General features: G+C 55.3%; 8 protein-coding genes across 8 annotated transcripts; 6 read left to right on the top strand and 2 right to left on the bottom strand.

Moving 5' to 3' along the window:
• Nucleotides 1-40: 40 nt before the first annotated feature.
• BDY24DRAFT_76478 (uncharacterized protein) lies at nucleotides 41-754 on the bottom strand. Its single transcript, XM_076645117.1, has one exon. It carries the CDS (start codon nucleotides 512-514, stop codon nucleotides 83-85), a length of 432 nt encoding a protein of 143 aa, XP_076495902.1. The 5' UTR covers nucleotides 515-754; the 3' UTR covers nucleotides 41-82.
• BDY24DRAFT_390917 (uncharacterized protein) lies at nucleotides 477-808 on the top strand. The gene has a single exon (XM_076640735.1). It carries the CDS (start codon nucleotides 600-602, stop codon nucleotides 798-800), a length of 201 nt encoding a protein of 66 aa, XP_076495901.1. The 5' UTR covers nucleotides 477-599; the 3' UTR covers nucleotides 801-808.
• An 861-nt stretch (nucleotides 809-1,669) lies between these two features.
• On the top strand, nucleotides 1,670-2,751 carry BDY24DRAFT_390914 (uncharacterized protein). The gene is made up of 3 exons (XM_076640734.1): nucleotides 1,670-2,128; nucleotides 2,265-2,364; nucleotides 2,504-2,751. Exons 1-3 carry the CDS (start codon nucleotides 2,005-2,007, stop codon nucleotides 2,727-2,729), a joined length of 450 nt encoding a protein of 149 aa, XP_076495900.1. The 5' UTR covers nucleotides 1,670-2,004; the 3' UTR covers nucleotides 2,730-2,751.
• Nucleotides 2,752-3,281: 530 nt separating this feature from the next.
• BDY24DRAFT_409823 (uncharacterized protein) lies at nucleotides 3,282-4,571 on the bottom strand. Its single transcript, XM_076642834.1, has 5 exons — nucleotides 3,972-4,571; nucleotides 3,727-3,870; nucleotides 3,643-3,658; nucleotides 3,410-3,574; nucleotides 3,282-3,324 (listed from the first exon to the last, which is right to left on the bottom strand). The coding sequence occupies exons 1-2, from the start codon at nucleotides 4,527-4,529 to the stop codon at nucleotides 3,742-3,744; spliced, it is 687 nt and encodes a 228-aa protein (XP_076495899.1). The 5' UTR covers nucleotides 4,530-4,571; the 3' UTR covers nucleotides 3,282-3,324; nucleotides 3,410-3,574; nucleotides 3,643-3,658; nucleotides 3,727-3,741.
• Nucleotides 4,572-4,612: 41 nt separating this feature from the next.
• Nucleotides 4,613-5,870, top strand: BDY24DRAFT_76439 (SAP domain-containing protein). The gene is made up of 3 exons (XM_076645116.1): nucleotides 4,613-4,732; nucleotides 4,884-4,945; nucleotides 5,011-5,870. Exons 1-3 carry the CDS (start codon nucleotides 4,705-4,707, stop codon nucleotides 5,827-5,829), a joined length of 909 nt encoding a protein of 302 aa, XP_076495898.1. The 5' UTR covers nucleotides 4,613-4,704; the 3' UTR covers nucleotides 5,830-5,870.
• Nucleotides 5,871-6,922: 1,052 nt separating this feature from the next.
• On the top strand, nucleotides 6,923-9,216 carry MSP1 (protein-degrading AAA family ATPase MSP1). Its single transcript, XM_076637732.1, has 11 exons — nucleotides 6,923-7,030; nucleotides 7,161-7,388; nucleotides 7,484-7,524; nucleotides 7,625-7,774; nucleotides 7,849-7,950; nucleotides 8,029-8,117; nucleotides 8,204-8,275; nucleotides 8,377-8,464; nucleotides 8,573-8,743; nucleotides 8,853-8,992; nucleotides 9,069-9,216. The coding sequence occupies exons 1-10, from the start codon at nucleotides 6,976-6,978 to the stop codon at nucleotides 8,973-8,975; spliced, it is 1,119 nt and encodes a 372-aa protein (XP_076495897.1). The 5' UTR covers nucleotides 6,923-6,975; the 3' UTR covers nucleotides 8,976-8,992; nucleotides 9,069-9,216.
• Nucleotides 9,217-11,161: 1,945 nt separating this feature from the next.
• BDY24DRAFT_76350 (uncharacterized protein) lies at nucleotides 11,162-12,233 on the top strand. The gene is made up of 3 exons (XM_076645114.1): nucleotides 11,162-11,212; nucleotides 11,305-11,551; nucleotides 11,646-12,233. Exons 2-3 carry the CDS (start codon nucleotides 11,503-11,505, stop codon nucleotides 12,107-12,109), a joined length of 513 nt encoding a protein of 170 aa, XP_076495896.1. The 5' UTR covers nucleotides 11,162-11,212; nucleotides 11,305-11,502; the 3' UTR covers nucleotides 12,110-12,233.
• Nucleotides 12,234-12,356: 123 nt separating this feature from the next.
• Nucleotides 12,357-13,689, top strand: BDY24DRAFT_415698 (uncharacterized protein; the record flags this gene model as incomplete). The annotated part of the gene is made up of 6 exons (XM_076643485.1): nucleotides 12,357-12,811; nucleotides 12,918-12,968; nucleotides 13,058-13,150; nucleotides 13,216-13,299; nucleotides 13,379-13,420; nucleotides 13,509-13,689. Coding segments are annotated over 6 exons (906 nt in total), but the record flags the coding sequence as incomplete, so codon positions are not given.
• Nucleotides 13,690-13,721: the final 32 nt, after the last annotated feature.

The following is a 13,721-nucleotide window of genomic DNA, read 5'->3' as shown; positions in this document are numbered from 1 at the left end:
ATAAACTGGCTGAGATAATCGAGCTTCCTCCCAGCTCTCTCCCCCCTTGCTCCCTCAAACGACGACACCGAGCTCTTTGCTTCTATACACCGCTCCACCTCCTCTTGAGAGAATGGGCAACTTTACTCGAATGGTGTTGGGTACAGCGACAGCTCTCAATCTTCGACGCTCCCAGCCGTCCTCCTCTCCTCCTCCTTCGCACGGCCCCATCTACCTCCCTACAGCTTCCTCCTCTTCGCCTTCTCATCCGCAGAAGCAGCAGCAGCAGATACCCAACGGGAACGGCTACAACGTCTCTTACGCTCCCGAAACGAACGGACGAAGGGAAGAAGAAGACGACGACGGAGGATCGTTCAGGAGCGCGGAAGGCGTCACTTTCCACGATCAAGAGGAGGAGGAGGAGGAGGAGGAGGAGGAAGGAGACGACGAGAGTGGGAGTGAGAGTGGAGAGGAAGACGAGGAAGGGGAAGAGAGAGTGCCTGTGGTTCAAGGTGAGTAAATCTCTCGTTTCCATGCTTGCGAGAGACGGGAGGAGGAGGAGGAGCGAGCTCGTCTCCTCCTTCCCTTGAAGAGATGGACTCCTTCAGAGCTTCGTGGGGATGAAGATATTCACTCTAGCGTACCTCTACACTCTGTCGTTACCCCGTCTCCGAATTCTACTTCGAACCTGTCCTCCCTTCGAGCTCTCGTCTCGTTTCTCGAAGCTCCTTCCCTCCTCCGTTGAGCTCACCTTAGCCCTCCCTTCCCTCTTCGTTCCCTCCCAGTGCCCTACTCCCAAATTCTCCGACGACACCTCGTAGTCCCCTTCCTCGCCATCCTCTTCTTCGCTCTCTTCTTCGTGCTTCTCACCTTCGCCTGGTCAGTTTTCAGTCCCTTTATCGCTCGAGCTCCGTCCTCCCACGTTCCTCTCTCCCCTCGCGTCGCGTTTCACTGACCTCCGTTCCCACTTCTTCTTTCTACGATTCGTTTTATCCAGGCCACCACCCATCGGATTTGGCCACCCGTATCCTCATCTCCCTCATCCAGCTTCCTTCCTTATCGGTCTCGCAGTTCAATCCCTCTCGCACGTTAGTTCTCATCCGCTCTCGCCCTGCTTCACCTCCATCTCGTCCTCCTCTCTCTGACTCCCTCTCCCTTCTCGTTCGTTCCCCCTCAGTCCCTCCGAATCCCAATCTACACCTTCCTCCTCCTCCCTGTCAACCCTTTCCCCTCTCGATTCATCCTCCCCATCAACACCGTCGTTCACTCGTTGACCGTCGAGATTCTGAGGGTTCTCGCCATCTTGGTGATCGTGCCTCCTCTGAAGGATATCACGCACGAGGATGGGTGGGTTGAAAGAGGACATCCGAGTGTTTGGAGTCAGTGGGAAAGTGAGTCGATTCTCTTCTCTGATTGCTGGGAAGCCGAAGAAACGGATCGGGTCGAGCACGAAAACTGAAGCAACGGACTTTCTTGCCTTTGTTTTTCTCGAAAGGTTTCGACTCCGCTTGCTGGCTTGGACTAGGCTGGGCTGCTGGAGAAGTTGGGGTCGGGATTTGGCAGAGTGAGTTCGATCGCATCCCTCTCTTCCCTCCCGACGCGTCTCTCTCCCTTCCACCTTCCCTCACTGACGACCCTTCCCTCCTCCCCTGTCGTCTCCCTTCAAACGCCTCTCTCTCTCCCTCACCAGCCTTCTCCCGCCTCTCCTTCTACGCCCCAATCCTCCCTCGAACCTTCCCTCGTCCTCGCCCTCCTCCTCCTCCTCCTCCTCCCTTCAACTCAACCTCTCCTCCTCCGCCCACCCAATCCCAACTCCGATTCGAAGCCGACGAGTCTGGCTACTCGCACGCTACCCTCCAAGGTCACGCCATCAACAACCGAAAGGAGAATGGCTATCACGCTCGTTCGCATCATTCTCACTCGGACGACGACGACTCGGACGACGAGCACGACGAGGAGGCAGAGGGCGAGGAGGAGGAACAGGAGGAAGGGTTGGAAGATCAGAGTGGAATTAGAGATAGGAGCATGAGGAGGAGGAGAGTGAGGGTTAGTGCTGGACCTAGTAGAAGGAGGAGGAGACGAGAGGGGGACGAGATGGAGGTGTTGGAGGAGCAGATTTGGGAGTTGATGGCGTTGCAGCAGAGGGAGGGTGAGTCGTGTTTCCTTTTCAGTTTGTTTTGAGGTTGGCGGGCGACTGGTAGGAGGAGTGGCAGTTAGCGAGGACGGAGGACAGACGCCTCGAGAGACGACAGAGCTGATTTTCATTCTGCGTTTGGACGGAACAGACATCGAAGCTCTCCTCGGAGTGCCTCTCCCCAACATACCCGCCATCATCTCTGCCCTCTGGAGGATCGATTCCTTGTTCCTCAACGTCGGCATCACTCTGTTCGTCCTTCCACCTCCCCGACTCTTCCTCCGACCCGACCCGTTCTCGACGACACTAACCAACGAACCCTCCTCCCTTTTCCCCCTTCCTTTCCTTCTACCCTCCCACCTCCACTACCTCCACCACCATCCCCCACAGCATCCTCTCCTCCCTCTTCTCCCTCCACCGAACCGACCCTCTCCCTCACCTCCTCTCCGACACCGCTCCCATCTTCTTCCTCGTCGCGCTCGGACACGCAGCCGTCTCGGTCTTCTGGTTGGTCGGGATGAGAGGATTGGGCGCTCCGGTGACGACGTATGTGAGCTTGTTTGTCGGGTTGGGGAGTTTCTTTTGGGGGTTGGGGAGTTGGAGGGCTTTGGTTTGAAGAGGGAGACGGAGGAGCGGAGGGAGGGGTGGGGGTTTTGAGGTTGGGTTTCTGGTTTCTTTCGTTGTAATGCTACTACGTATGAGTCTCTTTCTTGCTACTTTTAGAACTGGGAGTCGAGATCGTTTCGAGATGGGGACAGCAGAAGGCGAAAACGAGAGAAGGAAGCGAGAAACGGAGGGGAACGACTCGGTTTCTCAACCTCAAACTTCCTCCCTTCCTCAGGATGTTCATCTCCGACATCTCTTGCTCTTAGGAAGAGGAGATACACTTCCGTTCTCTCCCACTGCAGTTTGGCCCGAAGAAACCACGGAACAGAAGACTCCCGATCCGAAGCTGAGTCGCACTCGACACATCTTCTCCTTTCTCTTCGTCTGCGCTGATCTCGCGAGCTTCCATTAAGATGTGCATGTGCTTCCTTGCTCCTTGAGAGACTCTCAGGGTCAGCTTTGATATCGACTTGCCTCGCAGGACCTGCATCTCACAGGAAAGAAGGGAAGGCACGAACAAAGGACGGAGGAGACCGTCGCCTCCGTTTCTCTTTCGTGAGCGTCTGAGAAACGGTCATGGTATCCGTTCGTTGAGATCCAAGAGCCTAGACAGACGAGAAAAAGAAAACTCAGTCAGTCGAGGAATCCGAGACGACGCGAGAGACCGCGGTTCAAAGAAACAGAGCTCACTCGAAGCGAGGCCATGGGGAGGAAACGAAATGCCTCGATTAAAAGGCGAAGCAGAACAAGCCTATCCGTTCCAACTGGAAGAGCGAGCTGCTGGAAGGCGAGAGGTCCTCCGAAGGCGAGTCACGGTGACTGGACGAGAAGCGTTCGACGACGCGTTGAAGGAGTCTGAAAGAAACGAGAAGAACGACGTCAGATCACCCTCCCAAACGACCTCCGAGCCAAACTTCACTCACAGTTCTGCGAGTCGATCTGAAGACCCCCAGAACGAGAGTCAATCCGAGCTCGAAACGAGCCAAAAGAGAACGACGGAGACTCACCGATCTCGCATCACCTCACTTCCTCGACCGAAACACGCCCAGTCCATTCGTCCGATGCCAAACTCGATGCACCGGTAGGATCAGAGCTCGTGCGAAAGCTGGCGAGAGGTAGACTGAAGCTGCGATTCGGAGAGGGAGGAGAGCCTGGGAATCGAACGAAGGGAAAGCCAGCTCGGAGGTCAGCTTCGTTCGTTCCTTCCTCGAGCTGACCAGCGAAACGAGCGCTCGACGGGGTAAAGGTTCACCTTCACAATCATATACGCTCCCAGTGCGTTCGCCACGTCTCCTGCTACACCTTTCCCTAGATCTCCCGCTGACGTGGTCGCCTTGATTGACTCTCCTCCTGCTCCTCCAGCTCGTACGAGCTCGTCCTCGACCTCCCTCTCCTTCCCTTTGGCCTTCTCCTTCTTCTCAAACCCCAAGACGCCATACCTCCCTCCGACCCATTCCACCTTCCTCTCTCCTTCTTGCAACCATCCTTCCACCCAGCCTTTCTCTACGATCCCTCCTCCTCCAGACCCATCCGGAGGCTGAGCTCTCGTCCTCCCTCTGACTCTTCCTTCGAGATCAATCATCCCCTGAACGACCGATCTGCCTCCGTCGATCTCTCGGAGTCCGAAAAAGATACCGATCACGGGGAGGAAGGCTGTGAGCTCGTGGAGGATCGCAAACGAGAGCACGAGGGAGGGTAAAGGGATCGAAGGAGCGAGGAGATGGAGCCGGCCGAGAGGAGGGAAGCGCGTGAGGAGACGGGTTTGGAAGGGTGAGGGAGGGGGTGGAGGTCGGGGTGGTGAGGAGGACATGGGAGAGAGAGAGAAGGAGATGAAGATTTTCTTGAGATGCTGATGGTTGGGAGGGAGAAGGAGAGAGAGGTTGACGACGGGATGAAAGTGAGATTCGAACAGGAGAGGAGAAGAGTGGGTTTCCGCCAACACCATCTTTCTCCCTTTCTCGAAAGTTATCAAAAACAACAAGACGATGGACGTATCGAAACTAAAAGTTCAAGGTGAGATTCACTCCTTCCTTCATGTTGCAGGAGACGAACGTGGAGGAAGCGAGAGCTCGCTTTCGCTCTCTCCTTCCTTCTCCCAGCTCTCCGCTTCTCCTCAGAGCACCCACTGACTCTCGCTCTATCTTCTCCGACTGACATCTTACAGAGCTCAAGGATGAACTCGAGAAACGAGGAGTGGCTACTACCAAAACGATGAAGAAGAAGGAGGTGAGTCTCTCATCTATTCCCACCTCTTCTGTCCTTCTCATATTTTGACTCTCTTTCTCTTGCAGCTCTCTGATCTCCTCGAGGAAACCATCGCCAAGGAAGGATCTGCTCCCGACGCTTCTGGTGTTGCTGTTGCTCCTGCCACTCTCCCAGTCGTCGAAATGACCTCGACGTCGACCTCATCTCCTCCTCCTCCTCCTCCTTCCCAACTCGAAGAGTCTTCCTCCTCAGCTCCTTCTACCACTGCCACTTTCCCTCCCGTCTTCAACGAGGACGAAACTCCGCTCACCAAATCCACCGAGGAACTCGCCGAGATCGACCGAGAGGAGAAGGCTGGAGCTGGCGAGGGAGGAGTCGAAGGAGCTCAACACGCTGGGATCGCGATGAGCGTCGTCGAGCCTGAGGAGGGAGAGCTTCCTGAGCTGGAGATGAACGAAGAGGAGAAGAGTGGTGGTTCGACGGCCAAGAGGTCGCTGGAGGAGGAGGAGACTGGCGTTGCTTCTGAAGGAGAGAAGTTGGACGAAGGTGCGTTCGAGGGATCAATGATCTCCCTTCGTCTCCCTCTCAAGCTCACCTTTGTTCCTTCAATTCCTCGTCGCAGTCCCTACCAAGAAAGCCCGTCTCTCCACTCCCCTGCCGACGATCCCCCTCTCCTCCTACCCGCCCAACTTCCTCCCAAACTCGCACCCTCCCACCCGAGCGCTCTACATCACCAACCTCCGTCGTCCCCTCGCCGACGCAACCCTGCACGACCACCTCTCCTCCTTCGGTGCCCTCGACAGTTCTTCTTCTTCGTCCATCGGGAAGGAAGCCTGTGGATGGTGGCTCTCCCCGGTCAAATCCCACGCCTTCGTCGTCTACCGAACCCTCGAGTCGGCCGTTAAAGCGTACACTTCCCTCCAAGGATGCACCACCTTCCCTGACGACGAAGGAGGAGCAGGAAAACCTGCTTTGGCGGTTACGTTCTTACCTCCCGCTCCGATAGCGGGGTTGATCAAGCAGGAAGTGAAGGCTTGGACGGAGGAAGGGAGGAGGAAGTTGGAACTCGTCGTGCAGAAGAACGAGGAAAGTCGGGAGTGGGAGTTGAGCTACAAGGGTGTCGGCGATGTCAATATCGCAGCAGGAGGAGCGGGGAGGACGTATCAGCAGCCGAAGGGAGGGTACATGGGAGGAGGAGCCTTCCAGCCGAATCGACCTCAGACGGTCTCTGGAGGAGGAGCGGGATCCTACGTGAGGCCGATCGCGCCTTTCAGCAGTATTAGAGCCAACGGACCTAATTCGTTCACTCGACCGAACCCCGTCGCGTCGTCGTCGTCGTCGTCCTTCCTCCCTCCTTCGAACGCTCCCACCGGTCCTTCCTCCATCAACAACGGCTTCTCCCGTCCTAGACCACCTCACGAATCCTCTTCCTCTGCTCCTCGAGGTCCGTCGAACTCGTACGAGCGAGAGCGAGAGCGAGGGGAGAGGGTGACGGATTCGGCTCCGAGGTTGAGTTGGGGGGAGAGGGGGGTGGATAGAGCTAGGGGTGGGTACGAGAGGGATGGTGGGAGGAGAGGAGAGGATGAGCGGAGGGGAGGGAGGGAGGAGAGGGACGGAGGGAGGGACGGAGGGAGGGCTCCTTGGGGGGAGAGGAGAAGATAGGTTTTTTGATTCAGGACGATTTAAAAAAACTTCCTTTTGGACTTTTGAAGGAGGGCTTGGGTGAGAGAATGAGCGAAGGAACGAAGGAGTACGGGTCGGGAGGACAGTCGACGCGTCGACTCGCAGACGCTCTCTTCCCGCTCTTTGAATCCGTTTCTCTTTCTTTTCTCGCACCTGTTACGACGAACGCCCACTTTTTCTGCTGTCCTTTACCTCTTGCGTTCGTTCCTATCTTGAACGGTGTCACTCTGTTCGCCTTCTGCCACGAGCCTCTTTGCCTCCGCCGCTGACCCGCTCTCTTCCTCGCCGAAAGACGTCGAGCTCACCCCTCCTTCAACAACGATCTCCCCTTCCCCCTCCTCCCTTTCTTCCTCCCCGGTTCGTAGGCGATGCCCAACCCTTTCAGCAACATGTCTCGGGAGAACTCGAAGCTGCTTATCGAGAGTGAGTCCGAAAGAGAAGAAGAGGAAGGAGAAGGCTCCAGCTCATCTTCGCTTCTTCCCTTCCTTCTCTCTCTTCTCTCTTCTCTCTTCTCTACTATAATAACTCCCATCTCTCTCACCCTCGCTCGCAGCGTCCGTCTACCTCTGCACCTCTGTCCTCGCCCTCTACGCTTCCTACAAGCTCCTCACCGAACTCAACCCGTCCTCTCAAGACCGCAAGAAATCCAGTCGGAAAGGCAAGGAAGTCCTGGGCAGGTTGGGCAGCAGATTGGCGGACAAGTTGCAGGATTTGAACGAGTACGAGGAGGTCTTGTTGGCAGAGGTGGTTTGTCCGGAGGATATCGAGGTCGGGTTCGATGGTGAGTGGATCGATTGGAGGAGAGGGAGGAGGGAGGAAGGAGAATGCTTGAGCTCACCATCGCTCTTCCTCCGCGTTTCTATCCTTCTAATTCAGATGTCGGAGGACTGGAGAACATCGTTGATTCACTACGAGAGGTTCGTCCGATCTTCTCTTCTCACCTCGTCCTCCCTCGCTTGGAACGGAACCGTCAAAGCTCACCTCCAACCCTCCTTCCCTCCTCCTGTCCCTCCTCAGACCGTCATCTACCCTCTCATCTATCCTCAACTCTACAACTCCTCCTCAGGTCTTCTCTCAGCTCCTAAAGGAGTCCTTCTCTACGGTCCTCCAGGTTGCGGGAAGACCATGCTCGCGAAAGCTTTGGCGAAGGAGTCGGGAGCTGCTTTCGTGAGCTCGACCGTTTCTCATCTCCTTCTTTCTCGCTGAGCTGATACGTTTTTTTTTCCCTTGGTCGGTGGTAGATCAACGTCCCTCTGAGTGCACTGGCCAACAAGTGGTACGGAGAGAGCAACAAGCTCATCGCTGGACTGTTCACGCTCGCAAGGAAGATGCAGCCGACGATCGTGAGTCTCTCTCTCTCTCGCTTCTTTACGCCGCTTCGAAGGAGACTCTAGCTGATTTGCGTTCGGTTTTGGGATCAGATCTTCATCGACGAGATCGACTCGCTGCTGAGGAACCGAGGACAGGACAACCATGAGGTGACATCGACGATCAAGGCTGAGTTTCTGACGTTCGTCTTTCTCTTCTCTTGTCTTCTTCACTTCCTCTTCGTCTGCCTCAGGCTGACCTTCGTTGATGCCTTTCTGAACGAAACAGACTATGGGACGGTCTCACTTCCGGCGAGAAGTCTAGGATCCTCGTTCTTGGAGCTACGAATCGACCGAATGAGTTCGTTCCCTTCTCTCCCCTCTTCTTCGTTTTCGACGCGTCGCCTTCAATTCATCCGCTTCACTTCCCTGACCAAACTCTGCCTCCCGTTCTCCTCTCAGCATCGACCCAGCCTTCCTCCGTCGGATGCCCAAGAAGTTCTCCGTCGCTCTTCCAGACGTAGCTCAGCGGACGCGAATCTTGACGATCGTTCGTTCCCTTTTCCCTCCCTCTCTTCTTTTCCCCTTCCTTCCTCGTTCCTCCTCTCCCTCCACCCCATCTCACTCAAGCCTTTTTCTCTTTGTTTCACTCGTGCAGATGCTCTCCAAAACCACCCTCGCCCCCTCCCTTTCCATCCCCCACCTCGCAGCCCTCACCGAAGGTCGATCAGGCTCCGACCTCAAGGAGTTGTGCCGAGAAGCGGCGATGCGTCCGCTCAGGGAGGAGATCAGGAAGAAAGGGTTTGAGGCTGTGAAAGGAGGGGAGGAAGTGAGTTGATCTCGTCCTTTTCGTTTCGTTCGCTCTTTGTTTGACGACGCGTTGTCGAGCAAATCATTCGCTGACACGCGGCGTTGGGTTCGGGTGTGGGGTATGGCAGACATTCGAGCTTCGACCGCTTCGGTTGGAGGATTTTTTTGAGCTTGGGGAGGAGGGGGGAGGAGCGTCGGGTGGGAGGGAGAAGACCAACTCTGGAGAGGATTACTCGTTGACTTTGGATTGAGATCGATAGATTGCAGTGTGAGTGCTTTTCGTTCAGATACACTACTCGCAGAAGCTGTAGCTAACGTCCTTGGATCGGTTTTGGGGTTCACAGCGCTTCCGACTGAGACGACGCGATTAGAGATGAGATCTGCTTTTCTCGTTTTAGCTTTCGCTTTGGGTTTTATATGGCAAGAAACGAGAGTTTCTAGTAACGTCGATGGTAGTACGGGATTGATTTGGGACCAGGGCAGTCCATCCTAGTGCCTAACAGGAAAAGAGAGCGGAGGCGTCCTTGAACGAAGCGCTCGTCGTGAAAAAAAACTTCCTAAATGAAGTCGTCGCAGAGTAAACTTCAAGGAACGGAAGCTATAACGTTGAGAGCGTATCGAAACTTGAGGATCGGGGGTATAGTTTAGCTCGCACGAGTCTGCCTGAAAAACTTCGAAAGCTCGTGACGATGGAGCAAGAGGGGTTGGAATTGCAGGGAAAGTCTCGCGTCTCGCCTTCGTTTTGTTTCGTCTCGTTGCGGTTCTTTGAGAAGGGAGAGTAGAGGAAGACCTCGACGAGGGCGTGAGGAATGGGATGGGGAAGAAGAAGGAAAGAAGGAGGCAAGGGAGGCCCGACTCGACGCGTCGCTTCGTTTCGTTTCGTCTCGCCTCGTTTTCCACACTGACTCTTCGACGCGTCTCCCTTCTCAGCCGCCTTCCTCGCCTAACATCAGCACAACTCGGAACATACTCCAAAACACTGGATGGCTTTCCTAGCGGATGTGCTCGGGCAGGGGTTGGGAGGAGCTGGAGGTGAGGGGGAGGGAGGGGACGAGGAGGGAGAGGCAGAGGAGTTTTGAGCTGGCGTCGCTAGGATATGGATGGTTCTGTTCAACCTACGGCGTTTCTGGGAAAGAAGAGAGCAGAGAAGGGAGAGGAAGAGGTCCCCTCGCTCGTTGGCCGTTCTTCTGCAGATCCGATGTTGGTTCAGTCGCTCTCTCGAGCGACAGCGACGCGACAAAAGATCCGTTTGGCAGATCATGGGAAGAGGTGGATATAGATAAGGTGGATTTTTGACTCGTGTTGGATGAAAGCAAGGGAAAACAGGGGGTGGAAGGGGTTGAGGGCGACTGTGGGCGAAAGTCGAGTCGAGCTCAACTTCTTTGCATGCCTGCCTTCTCTTCTCACCAGCCATCCCCTTTCTTTTCCCCACCCTCTCTCCAGATCCGATCGATTTACCTAGGAAGTTACGGGATTTTCCCGTCCACTTCGAGGCTGTCAAGAACGGTATCGCGTGAGCTCGAACGAGGACAAGGACGAAGGGATGAAAGGAAGGAAAAGAGATGGGGCGACGCTGACCCTCTCTTTTTTGCCCCCATTTCTTCACAGATCTATATTTTCGCTTCTTCAGGATGCTCTCTACACGTTGCTATTTCATCTCGTAGTAATTCCGTCCAGTTCCATCCCTTCTGGTGAGCTCGTCGTCCTCTTTTTCACGCGTCGAAGGGACTTCCAGCGCACGCTGAGGCTGATCCTTTCTCCCCCTTCTTCTCATCGTCCTTCCTCTTTCGCAGATTTTCAGGCTTTCTCATCGCCTTCTGCACCACCACTGAGGCTTGAGGATGTAGATCAACATGACGCAGGTACGTCTGAATCACTCGGAGAGGTTCTGAGAAAGAATCTCTTTTTTTGGGTCTTCGCTCGAGCTCACGCCTCCTCCCCTTTCCCTTTCCCTTCCGTTTCAGACTGGCCCTCTCCCTCTTCGTCGTTCCTTTTCAGCTCTCTTTGACGTGGGGATACGTCAGTCCAACACATCATTCGAAAACTTTATATTAGAATTTTGAATACTGAGTCTTCGTTGTTCTTTTCTTCCTCCAGGTCACTCTCGTCGTCGTCGAATCGACCCTTCGCCCAGGAATTAGGTTTCTCCCCACCAACAGGATGCGATCAAGCAGAGCGGTTTGACGGGACCTACGAAGCAGGATTCGATCGTGGTCGTCTTTAGGCTGTCTCGCGGAGTGAGAATCGAGGATCTGTTCGCGTCGACTCGAGGTCAGTCTGCCTTTTTCTTCTCGCACCAGAGAGCCCTGTACTCTTCAACAGCTGAATCGAACGTCTCGCATCTCGCACCTTCTATACATTCTTTCTGCCAGGTGAATTCCCCTCTCAGCTCGACGCCTTGCTCTCTTGCAGAGCCACTCTCGTCGTTCCGTCCCTCTCGACTATGGACGGTCATATCCCTCTTGATAGCCGATGTATGGGGCTCAAGGTACGTTCTAGTACTCTCTGCAAGATTTCGCATCCTGTCCTGCACTGACGCTTCGTCTCTTTCACTCTCTTCGTTCCTCCTCCCCACACCAGCTTCACGTGTCTGGATCTTCCCTTTCGCTCACGCTCGGATATGGTCGGGGACCTGCCAACGAGCCTATCGAGGCGATCGAGGAGGGAAGAGGTCCCTAAAGGTTGCTTTCCACGAAGGAAGCTTCGGCTCGTCGGGAGCAAAGGTTGTTTGGTCGAAGGAGGAACGAGGGAACGAGGGAGGGAGGGAGCAAGGGGACGATGCTGAGACGGATTGACGAGAGGTTAGGGTTGAAACTGGAATGTATGCGTGAGTTCCACTATTTTCTTCTCTACTTCCACGGACTAGAAGCGAGAAGAGCTGACTGTTCTTGCTCTTCCTTCGCTCTCCCGTCGTTGCTCAGCCCCACTTCCCTTCACCCGTTGCTCGACGAATTGTGAAAACTCTCCTTTTCTCCCTGCCGACATCAAACTCGGAAGCTGCAAATTTTCGCCCTTAGCGCCTTCTGGGCGTCCTCCGATCGAACCAAACGAACACTCAAAACCCCTCTTCACTTCACGACGCCTCTTTTCCCTCCCTTCCCTCTTCCTCTTCTTTCCCTTCGAACCACGACAACCTCCAACCACCACCCCCTCAGAACAACCCAAACTCCGGTCTCCACCACATCCTCCTCCTCCTCCTCCCTCCTCTTCGCCCTCCTCTTCTTCAACGTTCCCTTCGTCGAAGATCCCGCCTCCTACTGGATCGACGTCGAGCTCAACATTCCTCCTTCGACCTTCCCTTCCCTCCGTTTTCCAACTCCTCCCTCACTCTCAACACTCCCTCACCTTCGTCGACAAGTCCTATACTCGCCTCCAACCTTCTTAGGAAACGAAGCAGGAATCAACAACCGGAGCAGCATCAACCCTCGAATCCACCTCCCTCCCTTCCCGCGTCTTTGATCGGCTCAGCCCTCCTTCCTTTGGATCCCCCAAACCTTCGCTCCAAACCTTCGACATCAACGCCGTCCTCCTTCTTCCTCCAACTTCCTCACCTCTCACCTCGACTCTCAATCTCACGCTCAAACCCAGCAGCTCTTCCCCTCCAAAAAACTCAATCCTCTCCTCTCCTCCCGATGCTTCCCCCAGCAGCTCCTCCCCTACTCCCCGTCACCAACTCGTCCGACGGTCTCAACAGACCTCTTCGCCCATCCTCTACCGAGGGATTACGAGTCTCGTCCCTCACCTCCTTCTTCGACAGAATTGGAGGAGAAACCAACCTGTCACGGTCTGGGCGGGGTAGCAGGGATTCGGAGTGGCTCCTCAACTGGAAACTCCCGTCGTCGTCCTCCCAAGGAAGGTACTCTAACATCGGAAACGGAGTACCGAATACACCGGTGCAAGAAGGCTGGCAATTCCCATCTGTGCCGAGCACACCAGCTCTTGCGACCGACGACGCTCCCTCGCCACCTCCCATCTCCTCCGCCGCTCCAACTCCTCCTCCCAAGGCACGTCCCTTCCTCTCTTCGCCATCGGTTCCTTCCGCCACCCTCGTCGTTCCGGATCTTTTTCACTCCCGCGTCAATTCAGGGTGAGTCGGCCCGTCGTCGTCTTTCGTCTCTGCGTCCCCTTCGTCGCGTCGTGCGAGCTTGAACTTCCGATATTAACCTCAATCTCCCCTCGCTTTTCGTATACAGGATCTCGGGGACTCTCAAGACTGCCGTTTCTACCCGCAAGGTCGTCTTCGGGTGAGTTCCTCACTTTCATTTCTCCGACTTCGATTCGATGTCTTTGCAAGGGCTGACCTGCTCTTCCGTCTGCTCTTCATCCCTTCCAGAAACACTGGGAAAGCTCGGGATGAATCTAGAGCCGAGGACACTTCACACAGGGTCACGCTTGAGGATGCGAGGAGCGTCTTGGTTCAGAAGGAGTGAGTCCCGTCTCTTTTCTCATTCTCCCTTCCCGCTTGAGCTCATCTCGCTCTTCCTGCAGCAGACCGTCCATTTCGGAGGCCGAACGAGCTCGAGCTCAGAATCTGACGCTCACCAAGGGCGACTCCAAGGTCGAGACGCAGCCCGAGTGAGTTTCGACGCGTCGAGCACGATTGTTCGCTTCCTCGACGTCTTGCTGACCTGCCTTTTCTTCTCTGTTGAATCAGGTGCTTGACTCACAACTCTCAGCTCGTTCGGTCGAAGAAGACGTGAGTTCTTCTCCCCTCGAACTCAACAGTCCCGTCCTCGAGAGCGTTCGAAGCTCACAGACCTTCTTTCTTTCCTCGTCACCCCCAGGTCTCCTTCCGCTTCTTCTCGACCCCAACACTCAGTCGCTGGCCCCTCGTCGTCGAAACCCTCATCGGACTTGGATCTCGAAGCCTCAGTTCCAAAGGTCAAGCTGTGGGAGAAGCAGAAGATCGACGAACTCGACGACGATCGAAACAACCTCGTCCCAGGAACCTACCCTTCGAAGGCAGTCGGCGAATCTCAGGAGGAGAACAATGATCG

The sequence above is a fragment of the Mrakia frigida genome (genome assembly GCF_051309035.1).
Source record: "Mrakia frigida strain ATCC 22029 unplaced genomic scaffold BDY24scaffold_18, whole genome shotgun sequence".
NCBI classification, from domain to species: Eukaryota; Fungi; Basidiomycota; class Tremellomycetes; order Cystofilobasidiales; family Mrakiaceae; genus Mrakia; species Mrakia frigida.
Note: the sequence above shows the minus strand (reverse complement) of the source record. Positions and strands in the feature narration are given on the sequence as shown.